The sequence below is a fragment of the Sparus aurata genome, chromosome 6 (genome assembly GCF_900880675.1).
Source record: "Sparus aurata chromosome 6, fSpaAur1.1, whole genome shotgun sequence".
NCBI classification, from domain to species: domain Eukaryota; kingdom Metazoa; phylum Chordata; class Actinopteri; order Spariformes; family Sparidae; genus Sparus; species Sparus aurata.
Genome location: NC_044192.1, coordinates 30,124,796 through 30,150,044, shown reverse-complemented (window position 1 = coordinate 30,150,044; position 25,249 = coordinate 30,124,796). Strand labels below are relative to the sequence as shown.

At 41.7% G+C, this 25,249-nt stretch overlaps 4 protein-coding genes and 1 long non-coding RNA gene across 13 annotated transcripts in view; 2 read left to right on the top strand and 3 right to left on the bottom strand.

Moving 5' to 3' along the window:
• Positions 1 to 4,478: 4,478 nt before the first annotated feature.
• On the top strand, positions 4,479 to 8,677 carry gata1a (GATA binding protein 1a). The gene is made up of 6 exons (XM_030418643.1): positions 4,479 to 4,618; positions 6,106 to 6,348; positions 6,435 to 6,926; positions 7,520 to 7,665; positions 7,780 to 7,905; positions 7,994 to 8,677. The coding sequence occupies exons 2-6, from the start codon at positions 6,135 to 6,137 to the stop codon at positions 8,279 to 8,281; spliced, it is 1,266 nt and encodes a 421-aa protein (XP_030274503.1). The 5' UTR covers positions 4,479 to 4,618; positions 6,106 to 6,134; the 3' UTR covers positions 8,282 to 8,677.
• A 4,289-nt stretch (positions 8,678 to 12,966) lies between these two features.
• Positions 12,967 to 16,507, bottom strand: LOC115583402 (bcl-2-like protein 1). Of its 2 annotated transcripts, none has more exons than XM_030420193.1 (3): positions 16,336 to 16,507; positions 15,106 to 15,703; positions 12,967 to 13,625 (listed from the first exon to the last, which is right to left on the bottom strand). In XM_030420193.1, exons 2-3 carry the CDS (start codon positions 15,610 to 15,612, stop codon positions 13,485 to 13,487), a joined length of 648 nt encoding a protein of 215 aa, XP_030276053.1. In that variant the 5' UTR covers positions 15,613 to 15,703; positions 16,336 to 16,507; the 3' UTR covers positions 12,967 to 13,484. The 2 variants fall into 2 exon arrangements, with proteins under 2 accessions (XP_030276053.1, XP_030276054.1); XM_030420194.1 differs by lacking the exon at positions 16,336 to 16,507 and adding an exon at positions 16,172 to 16,302.
• Positions 16,508 to 16,993: 486 nt separating this feature from the next.
• adnpa (activity-dependent neuroprotector homeobox a) lies at positions 16,994 to 21,298 on the bottom strand. The gene is made up of 4 exons (XM_030420182.1): positions 20,938 to 21,298; positions 20,241 to 20,350; positions 19,892 to 19,984; positions 16,994 to 19,796 (listed from the first exon to the last, which is right to left on the bottom strand). The coding sequence occupies exons 2-4, from the start codon at positions 20,346 to 20,348 to the stop codon at positions 17,451 to 17,453; spliced, it is 2,547 nt and encodes an 848-aa protein (XP_030276042.1). The 5' UTR covers positions 20,349 to 20,350; positions 20,938 to 21,298; the 3' UTR covers positions 16,994 to 17,450.
• LOC115583403 (uncharacterized) overlaps positions 21,263 to 25,249 on the top strand; it is a 25,880-nt gene continuing 21,893 nt past the window's right edge. The window contains exons 1-3 of the long non-coding RNA XR_003984359.1: positions 21,263 to 21,370; positions 21,616 to 21,687; positions 21,795 to 21,942. This is a non-coding gene — a long non-coding RNA (uncharacterized LOC115583403). The remainder of the gene's footprint in view (positions 21,371 to 21,615; positions 21,688 to 21,794; positions 21,943 to 25,249) is intronic.
• LOC115583400 (DEP domain-containing mTOR-interacting protein) overlaps positions 21,524 to 25,249 on the bottom strand; it is a 4,655-nt gene continuing 929 nt past the window's right edge. For 2 of the 8 annotated variants that reach the window (XM_030420187.1, XM_030420189.1), the window contains exons 2-11: positions 25,000 to 25,085; positions 24,472 to 24,570; positions 23,838 to 24,016; positions 23,586 to 23,709; positions 23,103 to 23,281; positions 22,699 to 22,911; positions 22,469 to 22,603; positions 22,269 to 22,339; positions 21,822 to 21,926; positions 21,524 to 21,732 (exon numbers count right to left, since the gene is read on the bottom strand). In XM_030420187.1, the coding sequence (XP_030276047.1) occupies positions 21,607 to 21,732; positions 21,822 to 21,926; positions 22,269 to 22,339; positions 22,469 to 22,603; positions 22,699 to 22,911; positions 23,103 to 23,281; positions 23,586 to 23,709; positions 23,838 to 24,016; positions 24,472 to 24,554 (1,215 nt within the window). In that variant the 5' untranslated portion in view covers positions 24,555 to 24,570; positions 25,000 to 25,085 and the 3' untranslated portion in view covers positions 21,524 to 21,606. Of the gene's footprint in view, positions 21,733 to 21,821; positions 21,927 to 22,268; positions 22,340 to 22,468; positions 22,604 to 22,698; positions 22,912 to 23,102; positions 23,282 to 23,585; positions 23,710 to 23,837; positions 24,017 to 24,471; positions 24,571 to 24,947; positions 25,101 to 25,249 lie in introns of those variants that run through there. The other 6 variants (XM_030420185.1, XM_030420190.1, XM_030420184.1 and 3 more) reach the window with 6 other exon arrangements.

The following is a 25,249-nucleotide window of genomic DNA, read 5'->3' as shown; positions in this document are numbered from 1 at the left end:
ATATGTTTTGCTTTATTTAGTTATAACCTGTTATACATTTAAAAGAAGAAAAAACGATTAACATGTTAATCTGCAATATTATATCGGATAAGTTTCTTTTTTTTACCACTAGGGGGCAGAAATGCCTCAGGTGATTCTCCTGTCTTCCTGGTTTCCTCTCTGCTGGAGCAGTCAGGTGTTGTTATCTACAGTGTGTCTAGTGATTCAGTGCTGTTCACAAGCTGAATGTGAAGCCGTGTTAGCAGGAAACTCAACTTCAAGTTCAAATAGGTAGAATTATTTACACCAGACTCACATGTGAAACATTTCATATGCCTTCACAAAACAAATGTAACTTTATTTTAAATAATTAGTATGAAACCACACAAATGTCATAATAAAACCTTAAAATGTGTTTGAAAATTCAGTGGGTTTAATGATGTTTGTATACCACCAAAGTCATCCTCTGCAGTCAAACAGTGTTAATACCCACAACAGTGTGTTTATAAATTGGCACAGGTGCCATCTACAATATTTCCATCTGATGTAATGATTTTGACTCATCATGGAGTCTTGGTTTTGAATCTTCAATGAAGAGCTAGAACAAGCCAATTTACATATACACAATATGGTATACTGCCAGACTACGTGGAAGAAGTTGATTTTAACATCATTGACAGCCATAGACATGGACATACAGATACATACAATACATTGTACATTCATGAATGGTTCAAATAGTGACTCTCGGTGCTCTAAAAGTAAAGAAAGAAATATGCAAAAGACGTTTATTCAAAGCTATGTTCTGCTTGTGATTGTACTTTATAATTTGCTCAAGATATACTGAAGAAAACATACATCTTCGAGTACAGTTAAGGATATATTTCAAGTATAAAAATTATACATCAATAATAACCTGGTAGTATACTTTAAAGGTGCAATATGTAGTGTTAGAGAAGAAACTTGAATCAGAGGAGAAAGATGTCCATTGACTGTTTTTTTTATGCCTAAACAAACTAAACAAAATCCCTTCTCTCTCAAGACTGAATAAACGTTAAAGACGTTGAAGGACAAAACAAGCTCATACTGTTTTTACTTTTTATATTTGGCAGACCCCGCCAACAGCTCCAAACAGTGTGCTGGGGAAATGTTGTATTTTTTCCAATATTAATATTGTAAATATAAAAATTCTGAGTATGAATCTCTTCTCCAAACTACATATATGTATATCTTATATATCATATGTTCTGTTATTAACATAATACATATTAAAACTATTTAGTAAGTGTGATATACTTAAAAACTTACAATTGTACTTGCAGTGTTACTCTATTAGACTAGTAGTTTGAGTGTGATGAGTGTATACTTTCATAAACTAAAAAGTTGGTCAATTTAGTCCCAACAAGTACCTCCACTTCCAAGTATGTGAAATAATAATTATGCAGATTTATTTTTGTGAGACAAAAATGCTCTTTAATTATGAAGTTTTTTTTTCTTTTTAATTGTTTTTTATAATCTTTAATGTGGCGGGCAGTCAGTGACTTGGTACCATTTTGCATCTTAATACAACACAATAGATTTGGCCCATCAGCTTTTCATTTTGTCCCTCAAACAGAAAATGATTTGGCTCCCCTGAGCTGCACTGACAACAAATAAATACAAAAGGCCAAAACAGAGAGGAAACTAATTTCACTCCCATTCACTGAGGTGATGCTTGTGTGCTTTTGCATATCTGTGTCATGGTGGAGCTGTCAGAGGTGCAGCAGAGCACTGAGATTACAGAAAAATCAGCAATATATAAAGCTACGATATCTCAGTGAATGACACTGCAGTGGCAAACTGTGGCCACTCGGCTACTTCACTTTATAAGTCATTAGAGAGACGCACACTCGCACGCTGCCTGACACACTAAACATCACGCGCACATCAGACGTTTGTGCCAAGAAAGCAACATGGAAACTAGTTATTCTCTGTTGACTGAAAATGTGAGCAACTGATGAAACTAAAAGACTATGGAGAGGACAGAGTGTATGAGAGCGTGTGTGTGTGTGTGTATGTTAGAGAGAGAGAGAGAGAGAGAGAGAGAGAGAGACAGCTCTCTTGGGTATGTCGCTGCAGCTCTGTGTGGCAGAGATAAGACCACCGCCTACACAGAAGCCTGTTTCTTGGGAATTAGAAAGCTGTCCCCAAAGTCCACTGGTGACACACAACACCATCCATCAGCCGGCTACAACAGGCTCACACGACCTCCCTACTGTCCAACAAGACGTTCCACTGTCACCTCCAACTGCTTCTGTCGAGATACTGTCAACAGAGCACGCATGTTGGGTGTGTGTGTGTGTGTGTGTGTGTGTGCAGGCTTTTATGAGTTATATGGATCGACCACAGACATGCTGCAATGTCCTGTATGTCCGCGAGTATGTCTGTGCCTCTGCATGACAGTGAGGGGGGGGGGCCTGTAATTCCTGGCCTCCTCCTTTCATCTTGATAACCTCTTATCAGAGAAGAGCAGCCCGCTCACTAAGTGACAGCAGCCGCGTCCCTGCCCAGCTGTCCGCACTGCCACCTCATTTCACTCTCACTCTCACAATATCACTCTCATTCACGCAGGCCGACGAGATCCACGAGCAGTTCAGCTCGTTCCCACTTAACCTCTGAAAGGAGAGAGACAAGTGCGTAAATGCAAGTGGAAAATGGAACCTGATGAAGTAGATAAACACAATAACTTACTCAACTTTGTACCCATGACCTTGTTACCGAGGCTGCCAGTCTTGCAAAGAGGACCCAAAAGTGGAACTTCAGTAAAAGTTAAAGGGGCAGTAGGTATGAATTTTGATTGAAACATTCAAAAAAATCTAATGTGAAAACACCAACACAGATCTGGCCCCCGAGTTCCAAGTTCAGACCGCCAACTACACAGCGAACTAACCTCACAATCCAACAGCAGCTACAGTTATTGACAGTTAGCGGTCGTGATCTGGTGCTCCCCGTTTGCTTTGAGTAAGAAATTACATTTTTTATTTTGTAGTCGGCCAATTCCTACATATTGCATCTGTAAGATACACACATACATATATGTAAACTGTTTAAACAGTGCAGTTTTGTAATATAGTAATGGGCACATTTTCAACAAGTGACTAAACGTCTTATTTGTATGTAAATGTGAAAAAACAAAAAAAAAGGCAAGCATCGAAAACCACAACCCTCTCAAAATGACCATATAATTTCTAATCTCTATGATTGTGTGAGACCATTTACAGGGTGCGACAGGATTTGACATAAAGGAGAATGAGTTTGGAAACACAAGCTTTTCCCTTAAAGATGTAAATCCCTCACAGTCCCCCGCACACTCAGGACATGAGCCGGTGTCCTCATGGCAGCCGCAGCCCTGCTGACGAGGAGATCTCAGCGCGGCTCTGTGCTTCCTGTGACCTCTGTGATGTTCACTTTGCAGTTGGTTTCTGTTGGCGCATAACATAAACTTTATTCCAGGCAGCTGAAGAAAGACTGACATTTTTAGGGAAATAGATAGACTCCACAACCAGTTTTTGTGCCAAGGACCTTTATTCAGATTTGCATCTAACTGATGCAGTTTATCTTCCCATCACTACCTGAGGAGGATGTCATTTCAATTTTACATTTAACTGCTGTGAATTCTTAAGTAGCGGAATAAAGCCCGGTGTTGCACAATAAAAAAAAAAAAAAAGGGCCTAATTTTTTTCCAACTGTTTTCCTCCCCTGATTTCCCTGAAAACTGTAAATGAACAAAGAGAGAGGAAAGTTGGGAGGCTGCTTTGACTATCAAATGACTGGGACAGTGTCGGGCTTGTGCGCAGCCAGGCCGTGTCCAGACCATATCTCTCCCCCATGATTGCAGCTACTTTCCCGATTTGCATTACTGTGTTCCACTCTAAGCTTTACTGGACCACAAAGAAATTGAGTCTTTGCATTTTATAATTGCTTTGTTTAAATGTCCGTGGACTTTTTTCCATGTGGGCTCGGCCTTATCAGGGGCTGTATGCACATTTCATCAACAGACAAAAAGCACCCATCCTGCAGGCTCCTGGCCCTGCTGCCACAGCTGTGCAATGCTCTTTATGTTACATTTGTGTGATAGTCTGATATTTGTATCTACCAACTCATTTTTTTTTTTTTATATAACAGTTTGGTGCTGATATGCTTCTTATATATGATGCTGCTATCAATACTACACCACCAGCACAGTCAGCTATAAAGGAAGAGGAAGGAAGCAAGATTTAAAAGCTGACACCTTCACCTTTCCCTCTCGCTCCAGATCCCATAACTCTTTGATGAGACAGAAATTGTTTCTACTAGTTCTACATTAATAACACAGTTTGACACCACTTTACATTTAGAGTTGCAATTAGGTCTCATCTGCCTTCATACAAGTTGTTTCTCCCTGGACCAAAGAGGTGTGTCTTTTAAAAAAAGTTGTCCCCAACCCCTCCCACGGACTGTCTCTTAGCCCTAAACTTTGCTGCTGGTTGGAGAAGTAGTACTCGTAGCCATCAGCCTTCATACTGAGGTAGACCCACGCGCTGTGACACCTTCCACCTGGCTTTATAACTCTAACCCAGAGTCCTGCGGCTCACCTCGCTCATCTGTGGCATCCACTCAGGTAGGTGACCCCTCGGCTCATCGTCTCTGCTGTTGGTCTTCTTTAGACACCAGTATACTGAAAAAATATCTGGCTTATGAAAGCATATCCAGGCATTGAAAACTTTACCGGCCATTTATAGCTTGATAGACTGTGACTTATAGAGATATGAGAGGTGAGGACTTGGCTTTGGGTCGATCAGGTTTCCTTCCCAAGAAAAAGGCCGGTTTGTCTTAAACTTTAATTTTTTAAAAAATCGTTATTTTTCTTATATCGGTCTATGTGACTGACTGGTCTAATTTATTCAGTTTATCTAATTTAATGGAGTTATCCACTAATCACCATGATCATCATGCTTTTAGGTGACCTGAGGTCAAATTAATTAATGTCTAATTAAATAGCTCATCTACTTTATATGTATGTATATGTATTAATACAAATAACTGTGCTAAATGTCGACTGATCGATCTCTCAATGAGGATAATAATCAAACCTCAAGCTGATCAAGAATGTTTTTGTGTGAAGCTCATGTCTGAAAAACTGTTTAGTTTGAAACAATTAAATCTGTCTAAATGTTAATGTTAAATTCTCGGTACAGTCTCATTTGCTCTCTGTCTCTGCTGTGTTTTGACATTTGTCACATTTCTAGTCTCAAACAGATTTCTATTAATCAGATGAGATTAGGGTCATGTTGTATCGGTGGAGCTGGATATATTTAGCATTATAATAATGCCGTCTATCAGATTTTCTCAGACTTTATCAGACACTATCAGCCTCTTCTCTTTCCTCTAAAGATATGGAGCCAGAGCGGCCTGGCCTGGTCTATTGTTGCTGTTCTCAGTTCTCTTGCAAGTTTCATCAGTTTTGTGAGGCAGAACTTTTTTTTTTTTTTTTTTAATCGAGCTTTTCGTGTGTAAAAATGTACCACATGTCTGAGTTATATTATTGAATAAAAAAAATAAAAAAAACACCACTGAAGGATTATTTGATGAACGCCCCAAACAGGTGTGAGACTGTCACATAAGTTTCTGCTCACACTTTCACTTAGAAAACCAGCCTCCGTTCACAGCTCAGCTGTTTGGAGTGTTGTGCTGTTTGCCTGGTGGGGCGTCCCTGAGGACACGTCTTTTGCATTCTTCTAACTGGCACACCTATTGTAAAAAGGCCACCTAGTAACCGTTTGGTCACCGACTGCATCACTACAATTATAGACCCATTTATTTTTACTTTTGACTTTCAGCCACTGTCAAACTTCCTTTTCCTAGAAAAGGAAGTTTAAAGAAGCCTGCTGTCGAGAGATCTTGTCCCTGATAACTTCAAGTCAGATTGGTTGTTGTGAGGTGAAGTAGTAATAACGCCTCTGCTTCAATCAGAGTAACAGTAAATCAGAAACTGTTGATGGTGGCATGAATTACCATGGTTGGCAAAAAAAAAAATACATTCACCTCTTTTGAAAAAGAGTCCTGAGGTGATGGCACTGTGGATTTCTGACATCCCTGCTATGGTAGTGTTTTAGGTCGAGCTTTGTTCTGTCAGCATGGAGGATTCATCAGAGCATTCCCACTGGGTGTCTCCGGCTCTGCTCAGCTCAGATCCTCTGGCCGGTTTCTCCTCGGAGCCCGGCCTGCTGCCTCAAGGAGAAGAGGGAGAGGCCTTCTTCTCCAGCCAGGACCATGACCTTGCCAGCCTCCCCTCCTTCTTCTCCGCCCCGAGCCACAGTCGAGCACCATCCAGCTACAGACACAACTCGGGTCAGTGCTCCCACCCACTGTAACCCATCAAATCCATCTTCTTGTCCAGCGTCCTGAAAAATAACATGAGTTTTTTCTGTCTAAAGCCCGTCAGGTGTTCAGCTCTCCGAGCCTCCTTAGCAGCCTGCAGCTGCTGGACGGGCCGGTCAGCCACTCTCTGAGCTCACCCTACAGCACCCCGGCCTCCACCTGGAGCAGCCCCAAGCTGCACTCACACACCCCAACATCCCTCTACACCCCTGGGATCACCTCCTCCTTCACCACCTCCAGAGACGGATACTCGTCTCCAGGCAGAGATGGCAGGGAGAGCCCCCGGCTTCAGGAGGCCTTGAAGGCCGAGCGCCTGAGCCCCCTGGGGGGGTCGGGGGCAAGCAGCAGTTTCCTGAACCTGACCCCTGCTGCTGGGAGTGTGTACACTCCTTCGTCCCACTCCCACCCACACATGCTGAGCCCCTACAGTTCGTATATGACAGGCCCCCAGGACTACAACTCTGCCGCCCTCTACTCGAGCCCTGGGTCCTGGATCAGCCCCTCATACTCCCCCAAACTCCACAATAAGATGCGGATATCCACTCCAGGTGAAAATACACTGAGATGAGCCATATTCTTTTATTTCATTTTGTTAAGTTCATTATTTAATTACAAGACAGGTCAGTCAGAGAAGACGAATGACTTTTAAGATCCAAACTTTCTTTCTTTCTTGACCTTGGAAACAATCACCACGTCCATTTAGTGGCTGTTTTGGAGTGTTCTATCATATCAGATGACCTTCCATGGCCATCGAATGGCCGATGGTCAAATAGAAAAAAAAATTCCAGGTCCAAGAATGAACTTTTAAACAAACCTGGGCAAGAATTTCTCAAGGTACTAATAAAAACAAAAAAAAAATTTAGATTTACTACAGTGACATGAAATCCATCCACTGAGGAAGATCAGGATTGAAAAAATATGAGCTATATGTTTGATAGTTTTGTCAAATAAATAACTTTGTTCATTAATGAGATGTAAGCTTTTCCCATAATCACCATATCATGAGGCATTTTTGTAAAGACAGAAGCTGTTCCCAATATTGCCTAATTCATTTCAGGTTAAATGTACAGATACGATTTTGTAGCGATTGACAAAATGATACATGGTGAGTGACAAATGTGTGTTTTCTCATTCTAAACAGAGGCCAGAGAGTGTGTTAACTGTGGAGCCACCGCTACCCCTCTGTGGCGCAGGGATGGCACAGGCCACTACCTGTGTAACGCCTGTGGACTGTACCACAAGATGAACGGCCAAAACAGACCACTGATCCGACCCAAGAAGAGACTGGTATGACCCACTGACACACACAGTGACACACTTTTCTGGGTGGCTATACTCATTTGTGTTATATTCATCAAATGATAAATTGTTGCAAAAGATGATTTCTTCTCTCTGTTTCAGATTGTCAGCAAGCGGGCCGGCACACTGTGTGCCAACTGTCACACCAGCACAACAACACTGTGGAGACGCAACGCCAACGGAGAGCCTGTGTGTAACGCCTGTGGACTCTATTTCAAACTGCACAATGTGAGTCAGTCATAATTATATCTTCCTAGTAAAAGCCCGGAAGCTGCTGCGCAACATTGCTAAGAAGCTGATTTCTGTCTTTTCCTAGGTCAACCGTCCCCTCACCATGAAGAAGGACGGCATCCAAACCCGCAACAGGAAAGTGTCCAACAAGAACAAGAAGAGCAAGAAGGCGCCCATGTTCGAGTCGTACTCAGACATGACTCAGCCGTCCTCCCTGGACGCCAACGGTGGGCCCTTTTCCCTCGGCCCCGGGACCCTCCTCTCCTACAGCCACACGCCGCACCTCATCCCAGCACAATCACCGCTGCATCCCTCCGTATCCTTACCCTACACACACCACCTCAACTCTGGCATGGTGCCCACACTGGTGTGAAACGACAAAGAAGGCTTGACTTGAAAGCTGTGAATATTTAGGAGCCAGATTGTGTGCTTGCTTGTCAGTTATTTTGTGTGAATTTGTACATACGTGTTTCTACACACGAATGAGGTTTTCTGTTTAATTTCTAACTGTATTTTAGGAGGAAGCACTAATTCTGTTGATGTTATCTTGATCCAGTGCTCGTTTGATGTCAGATAAGGGAATTGTTGCAGCTGTAAATACAAACACAAATCCAATTTGACTGCCTTGTCTGGGTAATCCCTCATCTTTTATTCATAATGTGAAATTGTACTTTTTTGTGTTACACAGATGGGTTTTGTATTTGCAAAGTGGATATTTGAAACTCTACAGAGATAATAATAAAATGTGTGACCGATTCTGCTGGAGTTCTGAAGGCCTCTGTTTCTGATGTCATTTGAATTCTCTGGTTTATCCGTTCGGCTCAGTGAACTGACCACAGTGAGGCCGTCTGACTGCTGTTATTGTACTCCCCTGCTCAGGTACACTGCTCCCTTTGTAAAGGCAGCGCGCCACTCTGACAGTGTCATTGTACATGTATGCAAATTCTCCATTCTGCAGAAGTGACAAACATTTAACTAAAGTGCATCACTTACGCCACGGTTTTATATTTAGACCAGAGCTGCCAGTTGATGAGCAACTGGGCTTCAGGTTTAAACACACACAGAGCCACAAGGTCATGTTTTTATTTGTTATTACTCATCACACAACGGGGAATTTTCTTTCATGCAAAGAATTTCCACTTTCCTGCTTGAATGCAAAAGGCAAGAAACTACAGAGAACCTGCTTAGTAATGATGAGTTATGATATGTACCATGACAGTAAAAAGATATTAAAAAAAAATGTCTGGATTGAGTCAGAACACTGAAAGTCTTCACGTGAACTGTGTTTATGTCATTGTTCTGACTGAAGCAGATATGAGCAGCAGTGGAAAAAAGTTTTCACATCCTGTACGCACTTACAAGGAACTTAAACTGTTCATGGAACAGTCTTAATTTAAAACCGATGCCTGTATCTGACCTACAGAAGCAGATAAGATCATCAGTGAGAACATTTGTGTATTTCTGGTAAATTATCATAGTAAATCTTAATGCCTGATACCAGGTTCTGACTTATCCAGGTCGGATAAGTCACAGAATTTTAACCTAGACTGGGGAAAGAAGCTGTTCTGGAGTCTGGTGGTACAGTAAGTACTTAAGTTACAATCTATTTTGGTTCAACATCATCATCTTTCATCCAAAGGGGCTGCCAGTCTTTTAGTCGCTTTAAGTAAAAGTAGCAATACCTCCTTTTTAATACGAAGTAGAAATACCCAGTTACAAGTAAAAGTCCTGCATCTTACCTAAATATGTAATATATGAGAATTTTTGTTCTCAAAAATTAACTCAAAATTAAGTAATGTCAAAGGTGTCTATGTATCGTGTTATTTCCTAATGTATTCTTCTTATTATTTTGATCAGTTTTATTAGAAATATCTACTGAAGTTAGCATCCTAACCAGCTAGCCCCAGGCCTTAAAACGTCTTTCTCACAGAGCTCCAATGGTCCTGTGAAAATTGTACTTATGGTATTAATTGCATTAATCTATTGTGAAGCAGAAAGGCTTATCTTAGAGTTTATATTACATATTATATTAAGGTGTTTTTTTTTTTACTTATGCACAAACATAAAAAGCATTGTAATTTTAGCTCTTAGCTTGTGTTTTTCATCTCAAAATGTAACAACATTAAATAGTGTGTAGTATACAGTATAATATCTTTTGCTGCATCGACAAAAATATATAAATGAATGCTGAAAATCATTTTTTCAAAGAATGTTTTTAACTTGGCAGCAGTACTTTAGTTGTGTGGAGAAGACACGCTGGGCTACAGTGATTGTCAATATCTAGGTAATCCTACTCAGTGGACCACAGATAACTGTTTAAAAATTGATCAAACGTGGCTCAACAAACTGATCAGATTAGACTACATGTGGAGAGTTCACTGACAAACCTCTGCAGCACAGGACAACTGAAAATATGTTGGAAACAAATTTGCTTCCTCCATTTCCTCCGTTATGACATTCAGACAGCAGTGCTGTGGTATGCACTGTATGTGCATTACAGTTACTTCATGCCAAGCAACAGGGCTGGGGTTGCTCACTCAAGACTGGGGGATAACTGATATGTTATCACTGAGTCCACAGACCCCAAACCATCCACCTGCTGCTGGCACCGCCACTCTCACACTCCCTGTCAGTTAGTCAGCGAGGGGCACCAGAGAGACTTAGGACGAGCACAATAAACATACCGCTGTTTTCATTTGAGGACGCTGCTGCGGGTAGAAGAACTCCATCTGTGTGCTCGCTCATACTTTCAAAATCAGTGTGTCATGTTCTGGTCAAATGAATCCAGTCAGGTTTCATAATCTGAGGACGCGCACAGAACGCTTCACTTGAGACAAAAGCTATAATTGAACGCACACACTGCTGCAGTGTGTTTTACATGCTTCACTGCAGACTTAACGGGGGAAAAGGACTTTCATTTATGCATTTGGTTTCAGCTTATTGAGCATGACCCTGTGAACATCTGGGCACGCCACCCACTCATGACACTGCAGGACACACACGGTCACTCCCCTGAGTGTTTTGGGGACAATCCAACTGTGAGGTGCAAATGTTGACGACAAGCATTGAGGCTGGGTTATTTATCAAACCATCAAAATAGACTCTTGTTACTGACGCTTAATGTCAGCTGCAGTCAACCGTTGTCGCACCAAACTCACTTGATTCACCCTGCACCTTGATGATGGGAATGAAATGGCCTGTGAAACGGAGTGAGGCGACGGCGTTTTCTATTTGAACCCTAAAGTTTACCGTAAATCCCTCTCGAGCAGACAAACCGTTCAAATCCACGATGTTCACCTTGAATGAATGACTAGAATTAGGAAAACAAACATGAGACAAATAATGAGGGGAAAAAAAGACATGAAAGATGATTTGGCAGGCACATCCATAATTTATACTCTTTTCCTTAACTGTCTCTATCTACTGTTTATCTGCTGCAGCCGCCAGCTCTGCTCTGGGGAAATGGTAACAAATGCCAGGGATAGATTAGCAACCACAGGCCAGCTCACACAGCCATCCGTTAGTGGCCTTCTCTCTCTTTTACCCCTTTGACGCTTGCCACTTTTCCCACTCAGACTGTTTCATCCTGCACAATGAGTTGTACTATGTCATTAGTTGTTGTAGAAACGAACAGATCATTGACAGTCTTGGAGACTCTAATCATCCTTGGGCTTATTTGATTCTGTCTTTCCTGAAGGAGGAAACCGATGCACCTCTGAATGACAAAACTGTGCAGTTCCATCCACAGCTAGAATGAGCTCCCACCACGGCTTGATGCACACTCCTTTTGAAACAAGTGGTCTATGAGCACCCCCAAACGGTACAAACTAAACACTGCAGCTCCAGTTTCCCCCCTGCCCCCAACTGCCACAGGATGTAAAACCCAGAACACTGCAGTTCAGAGATAACAGCGTTTATGTGTATGTGTGCCGTTCATATTGTCATGTACATTGCTGATGCACATTATGAAGAAGCTGAACTGAACACCATCCGAGGAAGGCTTTACTCTTCAGACCACGATACAAAGATCCTGAACCAGGACAATGAAATAGAACACTTCCTGCGAACTGAGATTCTGCACATTTATAGATATTTGGTTATAGTTTTCTTGTGTAGTCTCATCATTAACATATATGTATATAGAGAAAGAATATGACGTATAGTACATGAGTGGCTCTCACCTGGTTAAATAATATTTTCTAATATATCCATTATGTTATGTCCCCCTTCATGTGACTTGCAAATGTTTGAGGTATTTTTAGTATAATTTAGATCCTTTTGATATCCTTGATATATCTGATGTATTTATTAATCTACTGATTATTTTCACAATTGATACATCGTTTAGTTATTAAATGTCAAAGAATTGTGAAAATCCCAGAGCTTTAACGTATTCAAATTGCTCCTTTTGTCCAACCAGCAGTTCAAATTCCCCAATTTCCTTAAACCACAAAGAGAAGCAGCACATATATACATAAGCTGGAAGCAGCAAATGCTAAGATAGAATGAATCAAGTATTATAATTTTAAAATTTTTTTTTTTTGGTCATTTGACTAATAGTTGCAGCTCTAACTGGTATCAAAACATACATTTGTGGTTTGGAGTCAGTGTGCAGGCATTGCTCTTCTTGTCTGTTCACAGTATAAATTGATCCATTAGACACAGCGTCAGTGTTATAGACGATCTTGATAATCCGTTACATCTCCCAAAGGATGCTTAATACTTCATCTGCTCCCATTAAAATGTCGTAGTTATTACACATAATTCAGATTCCCCTGTACCTGAAAAAGAGCCATTAAGGGCTCACGATGTCGGACTTTTTTCGAGACGGATAATCAATCTGAATTGCCATTTTGTTTCATCTCATTCCAAGACTTTGAATTTGCTCAATAAATCTAGTACTTTTCTCGATGTAAAAATAAAGAAACTAACAGGGACAGTGCTGTGGGTCCTATGGGAGATATGTCGCCTATTACAGTTTGTTCCACTCAGCTTGACACTTGCAGATGTGAAAGTATTTTTTTTCACTGGCAAGGAAACCAATAAAAAAGACACAAGAAAAACATAAATATATTTATTTTTGAAGCATGCCTAAAACTCCAGTACAGCCAACAGAAGGAGCTAAGCATTACACAGTGAAAAGGAAATATGACGTATATTCTCTGTCAGCTTTTTAGTTTGTAAGTAGTAAAATTTGGTCCTTGGATAACACACGACGGGAAAAAAACAAAAAACAAAAAAAAAACAGGCAGTCTCATCAAACCAGCTGAATCTGTTTCACTGTCTCTTAGCTTATCAGGTTCATTTAAAGCACTTCCAGTCTGGAGAGTTAACACCCTTTAACAAGTGATAATCTCTGCTGTGTGTTAAAAAAATAAAAGACACAAGACAAAGCGGGGTGAGAAGTATGACAGCTCACCAAGCTACATATTATGGATACTCCCACAAACGGCTTCAGTCAATCCACAATCTGTCAGTGCACAAGCAGACTGGGCTTTTTGTAAACATCAACTATTAAGTTTTTCTTTTTGTTGGCATTACACAGGGTGTGCGGCGGTGGACAGGATGCAGCACCTTCACTGTTTCTTAGCGATGAGGACACCGAGCACAACTCCCATTAGCAGCGCCACTCCAACCAGCAGCCACCGACTCAGAGTCTCCCGAGATCTCCTCGCTTCTGCAGCTGCGTCTCGCCCAAAAACCTCAGCAAAGGAGTCCTGGAATCAAAAATGGAGTCAGACACGAACAAAAACAAAAACAAGAGGAAGAGGAATTAGGCAATGTCTTGGCCTCTTTCCCATCCGCATTAAAGGAATACTGCACTGACATCAGTCAGGTATCAAGTATTGATACTTTTGCAAAAGATGAATTTTTAAATGTGTTCAAGTTTTTCAAAAATGAAAGTGGTTTCCCGCAAAACACAATATATAAGATAATCATTTTGCATGTGTGCATTTTGTCATCAGTGTAGTACTTAATATGTCTTTACTGACTATAAATATGTATGCATTAGGGGTGTCGCAATAACACAATGTTATGGTAACCATGATATTTACAATTAAATATTAATATGTTAATAATGATATGATATAATATCATGTGAACATTCAATCAAAGACATTCAGCCTTGTGTCTCTTAAGGTTGTGAGTTTATCTGGTCACCTTTTCAGTAGTAACTGCTCTTTTTGACTACTTTTTCTTTACAGCTATGGTTACAGACTCTCCCTCCACCTCCCTATAATTGTGATTTGAAGTTAAATTATTTGTCAAAAAGAGACAAAACACATAGTGACAAAGCTGAAGATAGATATGATTGCTATTTGCATATTTCTTTTGAACTGTGGTAGACTTTGCAGTAACGTCCCTATCATTCATTTGTTTTGCCACAATAATGATGTAGTCAAAATCTGGTGTCTTGACAGGCCTGGTTTGCATGTATAGTCAGTTTATTGGTATTTATGCTTTTATATAATGCATGTGCATAAACGTACATACATTTCTCTTTCTTTTTCTAATTATACATTCCTTTGGTTTGTTATCCAAGATATTGTGACTGAGATATGAACAAGGAATAACTCAATACATTATTCACACACACAAGAAGAAATCAATCAGAAAATTCTTTCAATTAAAAAAAAACAACAAATGTTACATTTTAGAAATCCTATGATGTATTATATCAAAACTGCAGTGCCCTTTTGAAGACATGAGAAATAGTTTCATCTAGCTTGAGAAGTTTTAGATGTTTTGTGTTTTGTGCCTTCACTTTGAGTAGTTTCTCAACGCAGCTAATTTCCTCAGTGAAACTCAATTCAAAATGACAGATATTCAGATGTATCTCTGATACTGTTAGGGATGCAATGATCAAAACTTTTTTCACTCCAGATAATAACAATACCTCAACTCAGGGTATCCGCCAATCCCAACTACTGACCCGACAGCAGTGCTCTTTTTCCCCCCACATTTAAAATCTGTATATCTATCTTCTTGTGTGGGAGTCTTTTATGCAAAGTAACATGAGGTCGGGGATCACTGTGGCAGTACAACTTGATTCCACAGCCCACCATAAGTGAACGATTGTGACTTATGGCTTATATATAGTTTTGATGAAGATACTGATCAGTATCAGGTCGGCATGAAGATCATCACAGAACCACAAATGAAGCTGCGTGTTTACTTCCTCCCCTGCTGACTCACCCATCCTCCTTGGCTCTCAATCCACGGATTGATGTGCTCATCCAGGTACATGGTCATCCAGTCTGCGATGCGGGAGACCAGCTCGCTCGTATCCTTCTCAACGCATTCCACACACAGCACACCGCCAAAAGCAAACAGGCCCACTACACGTCCCCAGTTGACTCCGTCCTTGAACACCTCGTCCATCACGCTCTTAAAGCTGTGGTAGGCTGTGTCAGGAGTGATGTCGAGCTGCGTGGAGAGGTCACTAAACGCTTGTGTGAAGAGCAGTTCAAACTCTTCAGATGAGTCCCGAAGAGCTGCTTTAACAGCCTCTATGTCAGCACCTGGCTGTCCGCCCCCGTTGCTGCTGTTGGCCAGCAGGCCATTTGTGGCAGCTGAGTTGGCTTTGTCTGCCTCAGTCCTTCCACCAGCATCATCTGGCCTCAGCAGGGCAGTTGGATAGTTCCTCTGAGACAGTTTGTAGCTTAAAAAGGACTCCACTAGCTCTCTGTTACTGTACGACATTATATACACACTGTGAACCTCCAACACACAGCCAGCCTAGTCAAACCCTGTGGGTTCTCTTGCCATTCCTCTCAGCTGTCACAATAGCATCCTGGATGAAAACAGAGAAAGGTGACATTCAGAAACATTTTGCATCTCATGCTGCTGTGTTTAAGCATCCATTGGTTTACATTCACTTCTGTAGACTATAAAAATCAGGATGCTCTCGAGACGTGCTACACTGTAATATAGTGCAATCCATCACAGTGAATATCAAGTCTGCAGCACAGTTTAACTAGAGACTATATCTGCACTATGTAAGCACACAGTGATGATGTACAAGAATGCTGCATGTTTCAGCAAGCTTATGAAAGATTTACCCTATTGTACAGGATTAAATGGGAAACTACTGGATACCGGCGATGGTAAGGAAACTAAACCTGAAGCAAACATTCGTAAATAAACAGGAGCTAACACACATTAGCTAAATAGCAGCCTTGTAAGCTCAGCAATAAGAAATTCAGTAACATGAATTAATTACGATGTATATCAAGTCAATAATGTGCGTCAGGATGCCAACCTGCCACCGCTGACAGCTCTGGCTACAACGTAGATACCACCAGCTTTAGCTTCAGGTGCTAACTAGCTGTTTATAAACACTGTGTAGGAAACGCATAAAAAAACAACTACAAACTACAGCCACGGGGCTAATATGACATTATCATTATTGACAGGTATACTCACGACTGCTAAAAGCTTGTTTTCCCTTTAAGAGTACAGCTAAGGAGTTATAGAAAGCTCTAGTTGTGAATACAGACACAATATGGACATTTTTGCAGCTGCAGACTCTGTGGCCTCAGCAGTGATGCACGCTGGCGGTTGGCCAATTCTGCTACTGTACCAGCAAGAAGTCCCGCCTCCTCCGGCCACTGCACCAATCAACGTCGAGGGAGGGCGGAAGTTGAGGGGCCCGTGAAATGAAAGCAAACTCATTGGTAAAAGCTTGTCTGTTGTGGAAAGACCTCACATTCCCGAGACTATCCTTGGTCGTTTTAGTTTAACAGTAAGACACCATGATTAAAGATGTGAGTCTTGTGCAATTAAAATATGAATATAACTTAGGCTAACCCCATATCATATGTTGCAGTGTTTTATATTGTCAATGTAGCCTTCCACTTGCAACTTGCAAATGATAAAAGCTTATGTTTTTTTTATAGAGACATTCCACTTAAAATTAACTTTTTTTAAAAAACAAAATGGAATAGAAGTTTCTCTTCCTCTGTGCTTCCTATAAATAGGCATCCAACTGAAAGTGAGACTGAAGCCTATCTTCCTTTCCTGTCCTGTAGAAAATAGGGGTCAATTACTTATTGATCTTACACATAATTATCAAAGACTTGTGTAGGAAAGAACTGCAATTTTTTATTAAACAAACATATTTATTAAAACATGTACATAAGCAATTAGCATATCCTACACTTTCTAAATGTGAAATAACAGTATGATACAGCATTGTCACAGTTGAGATAACAAACCTATGCAAGTAGGGAAGATGGCATAATCATTTCATAAATCTTGTGACAGTTTAAAGGTGAATAACACAGATTGTATGACGATCCTAACAAAGAACAATGGCTAAAATATATACAATGTCACTTACATATGCCATATACTTATGCACTATAGTGTAACTGTTTGTCCGTCTTTCCAACACGAGTAACATCTGGAGCTGAACCAAATATTTGACCAAGTAATCAAGTTGTTGTTTGTCAACCTGTGTTGTTTTCTTTGTTGTTTTAAATGTATACACTTTAAAACTGAACTGTTACTCAACCAAGGCACACTGCTAAGCAGAGACACTAACAGGATGTCATCCCAGCATTTGCTTTCCCATCTTGCAAAGCGCTCTCCTGCTCTCTGGGGGAGTCGTCAGTGTTCACAGGTTCTGTCTCCTCGATCAGGTTTACGGGCTCCTGTGATAATACATTCTCTTGTTGGTTTGTGTCAACATTTCCATTCTCAGTAGGTGTCTCCTCTATTTCTGGTTCACTGTCTGAGTCAATGGAAATGGTCTCCGTGCATGTGCTGAGTTTTAAGGTACAGTTTAGAGTCTCACACTGCCTGTTTTGGTCTGTGTTCGGGGTACCAAACTTGAGGCCTCCAGGTCTTGCCACTGAGGTGCCGTCTAACTTGCTATCCTCAAATATCAGGTCGTGCTTAACTTTCCTGACTGCATGCATGTCAAAGCCGAGCAGCACAGACACCTTCTTGGTCTCGCATAGTTTCTCACAGACCCTTCTCTTGTTTGCAAAGTGACTAGCAATGTCAGATTTCCACAGCCACAGACTTGCCGACAGCCTTTCCTCTTCCTGAGGAGTAAGGTATGGTCGCCGGTTGAAGTAAGCGGTAAGGAAATTCTTCCTGGCCTCATACGTCTTGTGTTCGTAGCTTCTGGGATCCAGAGCAAGGCCATCAGACCCAAACTGATTTACAACAGCTGTGGTGGAAATCTTTGACTCCTTGCTCAGTTTGAATTTCTTAGGGTTGGTCATGGCCAGCGGTGGTGGCTGTCTCTTGAGGAAGCCAGCACCAGATGAGTTGAGAGTCAAGGCAGACTTGAAGCCTTGGCTTGCCTGGGTCCTACCAACTGCCCTGCACTGCACAAGATGCAGGGTGATTGTGGACGCCACCATGTTACTGGTGTACACCCCCAAGCAATGAATGCACTTGTATGTCATCTTTTTTTCTACAGGATGCATTGTCTGGAGCACTTGGTGTCGCTCCCTCAGGTGCATGGCCAAAGCATCGGAGATGGGACCTTTGAGTATGGTGAAGCACAGCGGACACAGAGTCTTTCCAACCTCACTCTTGTGAGTAACTGCAGGATAACTTCTACCAGCAAGTGGGTCAGGCTTTTTCTCAATCATTCTTGGAGCGCTAACTTTGACCAGAGGTGGAGCAGCATTCTGAGCAGGTGCAGACTGATCCTGACCATTGACAGACTCCTTCATGTTAAAGGTGAGAACGACAAGCTGTACGTTACTGGACTTCTCTTGTTTGATGGTGAGATCAAAGGTCAGCGGTGATGCACCTGGGGGTCCAACAAAGTCATCGGGATGAGCCTGAGACGTGTGCTCCATGATTTTCTCAACATTGTGGAAAGCAGAGTGGCACTGTGGACAGGTAAGCCCGTGTATTAGCATGTGGTTAAGCAGCGTGTCGCTGGGCAAGTAGCGGTTGCAAAGCAAACACTTGCTGGTGAAGTTGTGGATTTTCATGATGTACTTAGCCAGTGCCCACACTTTCTTTGCCTTGTGTGCGTTCTCAAAATGAGCATTATAGAGGGTTTCAGGAAAAAGCTCATTGCAAACCGTACATATCTTCCACTTCTGTGTCTGCGCTGTGTTTACACCCGCTGAATTATTTTCAGCCACAATGGGGTTGCCAGGAACTGCAACACGCACCTTACTGGCTGCAATGGAAGACTGATTTTTTACAACAGGGCCCACAGGCTTTAAATAGCCGATTACTGGTTGGGATAGTGGGTCAGCTCTATGTGTAAGCCCCCTGCTAACGATCACAGGTGCTTTCTGAGACGCCTCTGGTAAGAGCTGGGGTCTTGAGACAACAACAGTAGCATGTCCAATCATGGTGGTCACCTGAGCACCAATGCGCTCATGGTACTCTATAACATGCTGTACTAGAGCCTCGTAGCTACGAGTGGAGAACTGGCAGCGCTTACATAGGATGTTGTTGCCATTGACAGAATTAGCACCATTTTTGACCAATGATTCAGAAACCATGCCAAGATACGGTGAGACGATGTGCTGAAAATGTTCCCTGTAGATGTGCCTTCTCACAACATTGTAGAGAGAGTCCCGGAACGTGCACTTTTTACAAAAGTACATTGCTTTTTCCACACCATTTCCCTGTCTGGCTCTATCAAGATAGGTTTTGTCATTCTTTCCCAGTGCAATTCCCTGCGAGTTTCCATAGTTCTGCCGTGCTGATTTGGGCATGTGGAATATTTTAACGTGCGTCTCCAGAGTTCTCTTGCTTGCAGTGAATGTGCAGTATGGACAGTTGAGCAGAATTTTGCTGTCAAAGATTTTCCTGTGCACATTGCGGAAATGATTCTTGTAGCCTGAGTAGTATTTGGAAGAAAAGGGGCACTCTGTGCAGCAGAATGGCTTCGATCGGTATTCCTAAGAGACATCATGGGACAAAACAATGGGATTAAGATAAATGTGATTTGTGCATGAGAAGTCAAAAAGGCCTTGGACAGGGTTGTCAGATTTACCTGTGTTTTAGAGTATGATGGATCCCATCCGCAGATATCAAGGCAAAGAGTGCCTTTTACAAATTGATCATTCGGGCAAAAGTCTTTGAATTCCTGTGAAGGGAATTGGAAAGATTAGGACAAATGTTTTCTTATATAAAATGTTATCATAAACAGAAAAAAAATGTTGACTTATTCTGCTGAGCTGACATAGAATTAAGTGCATATTTTCTTAACATTTGAGATAAGATAGAATAGAATCAGATACAACTTACAACTTCATTTTGAAACATGAATGAGAATCATCTTTATGTTAAGTTTCTCAAATCATTTTTGACTATCTACTCAAATGCACCCAAATCACACTCACCTCCGCCGCCTCCTTGCAGAACTCCAGTCCAATGTCTCCAAGGGCCTTTTTCACTTGTTTCCTCGCTCTCCTGATTCTTGTAAGGTTGTTCACTGGGAGCTGATACATCTCTAACAACAAACAAATGATGTGAATATTAGTATGTCATCATTGTAAGGCTAATCACAGTCACTCACAGTTCCTCAATTCCTCAATATGATGTTGTAAGTAGCTAATCAATTATCACCAACATCACAAGAGACGGCACGCCCCTTCAGCACGTTTCCATGCAATAACACACAGCCAACGTATTTACGGTACTTATGATGACAGGATAACATTATCTGTTCAAGACATAAGTTTCTCCGCGGGCCCAGTAACGGTACTGGATCAGCGGACATGCCTTTTCAATAGCCATGTTGCAAAGTTAGCTTTCATTACTGATTAAGTGCTGGCTCGACCAGAAATACTGAAATGGAAACACATCTATGACCTTTACTGCTCCGCTGTGTCCACTGATTACGGGGATCGGCGATTTACAGGACATGTTGTTAGCTCTGACGGCTAGCGTTGGTGTGTTAGCCAACATTAGCTGCGTTGCCCGCTCTTGCAGGCTTGGTCACCTACTGTACTTAGCATCAAAGCTAGCGCTGCATAGCCGGTTAGCGTTATTTATTTCTTCAGTTGTACTGACTATCAAGCTTTGCGTTTTACTCACCTGATGATGGTTGTGGGGAATAGCTTTACACTGGTTGCCTCACCATATAGAGGGCGAACAAAGAAGTTAGCTGGCTGGTCGGGGCGTGCAGACTGATGGTGATGTACGCTCTCCTCAAAGCCGGTGCTGATGCTCCAACACAGCTAGCTAACTGAGCTAGCTGGTTAGCTGTCACATCTGCAGCTGCTAACTGGCAGGAAGAACGAAGGGCAGGACAAAGTGGTGCACATCTCATTAAAACAGTCTACTCCAAAACTGATGAGTGCCAGGACCACGCCAGTGTCCTCTGAGCAATCCTTGTACTTTCACCGGTGGGCAGGCCAGTGTTCGCTAATGTTATCTTTTACAAGTGAGCCAACTCTCGATCCAAAATGGCGGCGACCGAACGACGGAAGTCGTATCAGGGAGCAGGGCAGTGGCTGGATTGCCAAAAGTTAGTATTAATTGTGGTTGTATTAACACAAAATTTTATTTTCATAAAATCATAAAAAGATATTATGTATTTAGGTTAATGAAAATACCACATGCACCCTACATTATCTAGCCTTTTCATTGAATGGTATCCACAAATGAGCACATACTAGAGAACAATTGAGGACAGATTTTATATGTACATTCATATTTGAAAACAAGAACTTGACATAATTAAAGGCAGTTTTATTGTTGTTGTCATTCCAGTGGTTCCATTACTTCCAGCACAACAGTGCGGGTTCCTGTCATCACCAGTCTGGAGACTGTCCTGTAGTCCAGGTAGAGAACACACTGGCCATTCACCTGGCACACAAACTGCCGCACCTAAGGAACAGGAGGTACATAGGTTTTGATTTAGTTTAATGGTTACCAATCTTGACTTTCAGTGCCGCGTATGTCACAAATTATCCAACCTTAACTCCAGCAACCGCTGCAGGGCTTCCAGGGTCAACAGCCTGCACATAACAGGGAGCCACGCCTCTGACAACAAAGCCCCAGCCCAGGGCATCTCCTATCACCTGTGATGGTCGGAGGGTGAGAAAAATGACACATTCTGTAGAAATGATTTGGTCAAATACAACATCATTAGTCCACATGTAAAAAAAAAACAAAAAAACTCTCCAAGAATCTCTTTGTTCTCATGTGAAATATGAAACAGCTTAAATATGTCACTCCTTTATAATAGACCTGTATGCAAAAGCTCCCTAAAGGAGTATTGAAGTTTTGTCCTATACTTCAGTCATCCACTGTAAGACGCTGGGGGGAGGTTGTCCGGGTTATGCTTGATTGATGCTGTTAAATCCTAGAGTTGACGCCATTGTGATTAGCTCTACAATAGCCGTGGTTTTGCAGCAGCTCACCGTCAACACTTTCTTGAGGAAGGGTGCACCAGGTGCCAGCAACTCTTCGCATGTAACAGTTCTTCTCAGTACTGTGAAATCATGAAAAGATTTCAACATTTCCCAGTGCGGGACAATGAAACACAAGCAGGCCTCAGTGCGCAAAATGCTTCAAAGACATTTTGAAACGCTCTCCACATGAATATTCATCACACACTCGCCTGATTTAGGATTGCATCTCGCCACTGAAGTTGAAGACTGGGCGAGAGGTGGGAATCCAGCTGAGTGAAGCTGAAGGGAATTCAAGCTGCCTCGGCGCCCACTGGTAACCTGTTTCAGGTCTTTACTCGACTCTACTGTTAATAAATTTGGATTTGTGAAAGTGCAATACAATTAATCGGCGTTCAAAACAAAGTGCATAAAGCCCAGAGATTTTTTTTTTTTTTTTTACCAGACTGGAAAGCACTGTTGCCCTCCTGAGGTCGGCTTTTGCGCAGAACAAATGGACTTTCAGGATGGGTGTCCTCGGGTGTCGACACTGCCACTCCCTCGTCTTCCTCTTGTTCGCTTTCATTTAAAAGCGCAGATAGGCGGCGGCGGCGGCGGAAATTGATGCAGAACTGGTAGAGCAGTCCGCTGTCAAAGAAATCATGTTTCTTTGCCACTAGTGATGGGAGTGCAAGAGAGCAAAAGAGCACAAAACAACAGGTCTCAGATTAATGGGATGTCTCACAAAGAGTTGATGAGCAAATTTGCTTTAGATTTTTAAAAGTCCCAGCTGACCACCCACTGCATGCAGCCACCAGCAGCAAACTCAGTGCATACATCAAAGGGGCAAATGAGGACACTCCTCACCGTGCTGAATGATGCCATGCTCCTGCAATGTGCGGCACAGCTCCAGTCCCCGACGCCGGGACTCTGCCTCTGCATTCTGAAGGAGCCAGTCAATCAACTGGCAGCCGGGAAAGGAGCGCTGATATGCAACACCATGCTCCTCTCTCAGCTGCAGAATGGAGTTCTTGTCCGCTATGAGCCTGAAGAACACAAATCAAATGCTTCATAACATGCAAATTGTGTTTGAAAAATATTGAAAGCTCTTCAAATTACAAATATATACTATATATATATATATATATATATATATATATATATATATATATATATATATATATATATATATATATATATATATACTGTGTTGCTTTGTGTGAAATTGCAACCCCAGTCCTATCCTCATCAACTTAGTGTGTGTGAGCATGACTGACATTGCACTCATTGCATTCAAGGTTAGCTGTTCAAACAGGAGAATCACAGCGCGAGACAAACAGCAGCTCTTACTGTTCGTATAGCCGTTGTCCTCGCATGAAGATTTTCACCTCTGTACTGAAGGGAAATGTGCCATCGTCTTTGCGGAAACGGTACAGCAGTTTGGCATCCTTGAAGACTGGCCTCTTATCACACACTGAGAAAAGGCACCATACAGTTTCGAATAACTTTTTTTTAAATTAGAGAGTCTGTAAATAAAGGTACAATCAATTTCTGTTTGTCAGTTTCCCCTTGCTGAAGCTAATGCTGTTCCTTCCTTCTCACCGTGGTGGATGATGTCGTGATCCATGAGGTGCTGCATGAGGCAGGCAGCAGTTGCTCGATCCGGAGCTTCCTTATGGCTCACGAGCCAGTCTATAAGTTCCTGTGCCACGAAGCAGTTTGGATAGGTGCGCAGGTGGTAGCGCCTGTCCTTGATCAGTTTCCCGTCATGAAGCCTCAACCTTCAAATTTAATTCAAATGAGCCAGAATGCCAAAAAGGTTTTTGCAGCGATTCATGTCGTTTTCAAGGTACACCATGGTGTGAAAATTGACGGTTATCATACTGTGTGGATTTGCTTATCAACTGAACACTTTATAAGTATAACTTTAAAAATAATGTTTCAGTGGTTGTAGTCATGATATTTCTTGAAAAATCTGTCTCTTTTTATTTCTTTAAGGTCACTGCAACTGATAATAACAAGAATGATCAATGTAAAACACATTGATATGATGAAACTGGGATATTTACAGAGCCAGTTATCATACTGTGAAAATCGCCTACCTTTGAAACCCTAGCCCTGAACTCAAAACTTAAAAATCAGTCATTTATATCTAACCTTTGAACTTTAATTAAAAAAAAAAACTAAAAAAAACCTGACCATGAGAGCGTCACGTTCCTCCCTCTCCCTCTCATACCTGAGTTGTTCTCCGGCAATCATGACTTCTCCTTTGTGTTGTCTGGCCATGGCTTTTCTCCTAATGCTACTTGTTCGCTCCATGTTTGTTATCTGTGGACTAGAAAAGCAAGTGAAGCTAACTCTTAGTTATGGCCCTTTTGTGTTTACAAAATAGCCCCTGAAACACACAGATCCCCACTGCCATGTGGGAAAGATGTTGTGTATACAGCGAGAGAGAAAGAGAGAGAGAAAGACATGGTACGGTGCTGTCAGGATGCCACAGGCAGACGGCATCCGTCCAAAGAAAAACTGTTCGGTGTTGAAATTCATGTTTTTCTGCTTTCCTATTTTGAAATAGTTCTCAACTGTGCAAGAACAGCTCAGCTTGATATCAACCAAAAACTGAATGTTACAGTACAGAGGCAACAATGGAACAAGGAAGTGGAAGAAAAAGTGAAATAAACAAATAATAACACTAGTAATGCTAATAATTACATTTGAAAACAAACACAGTTGTTGTGTCCTGACATGCTTGTTAGCGAGATACCTCAACCACTGCACCTAGATCGTAGCGTTGGCCAGTTCACAGTGTTACAGTCTGCAGTCGATAGAGTCTCCGTGTATCCATCGTATCTGTTTTTAGGACAAAGGGGATTTTTCTGATATCCATTTTGACATAGAAAGGGGGAATCATCCAAATCCTTGCATTCTGGAAACAGCAAGAGCTTTATCAATGCATTTGTAGAATTCTTAAGAAGTATGAACTCTTGCTCTTTTTTTTAAAGGATAAGTTCACC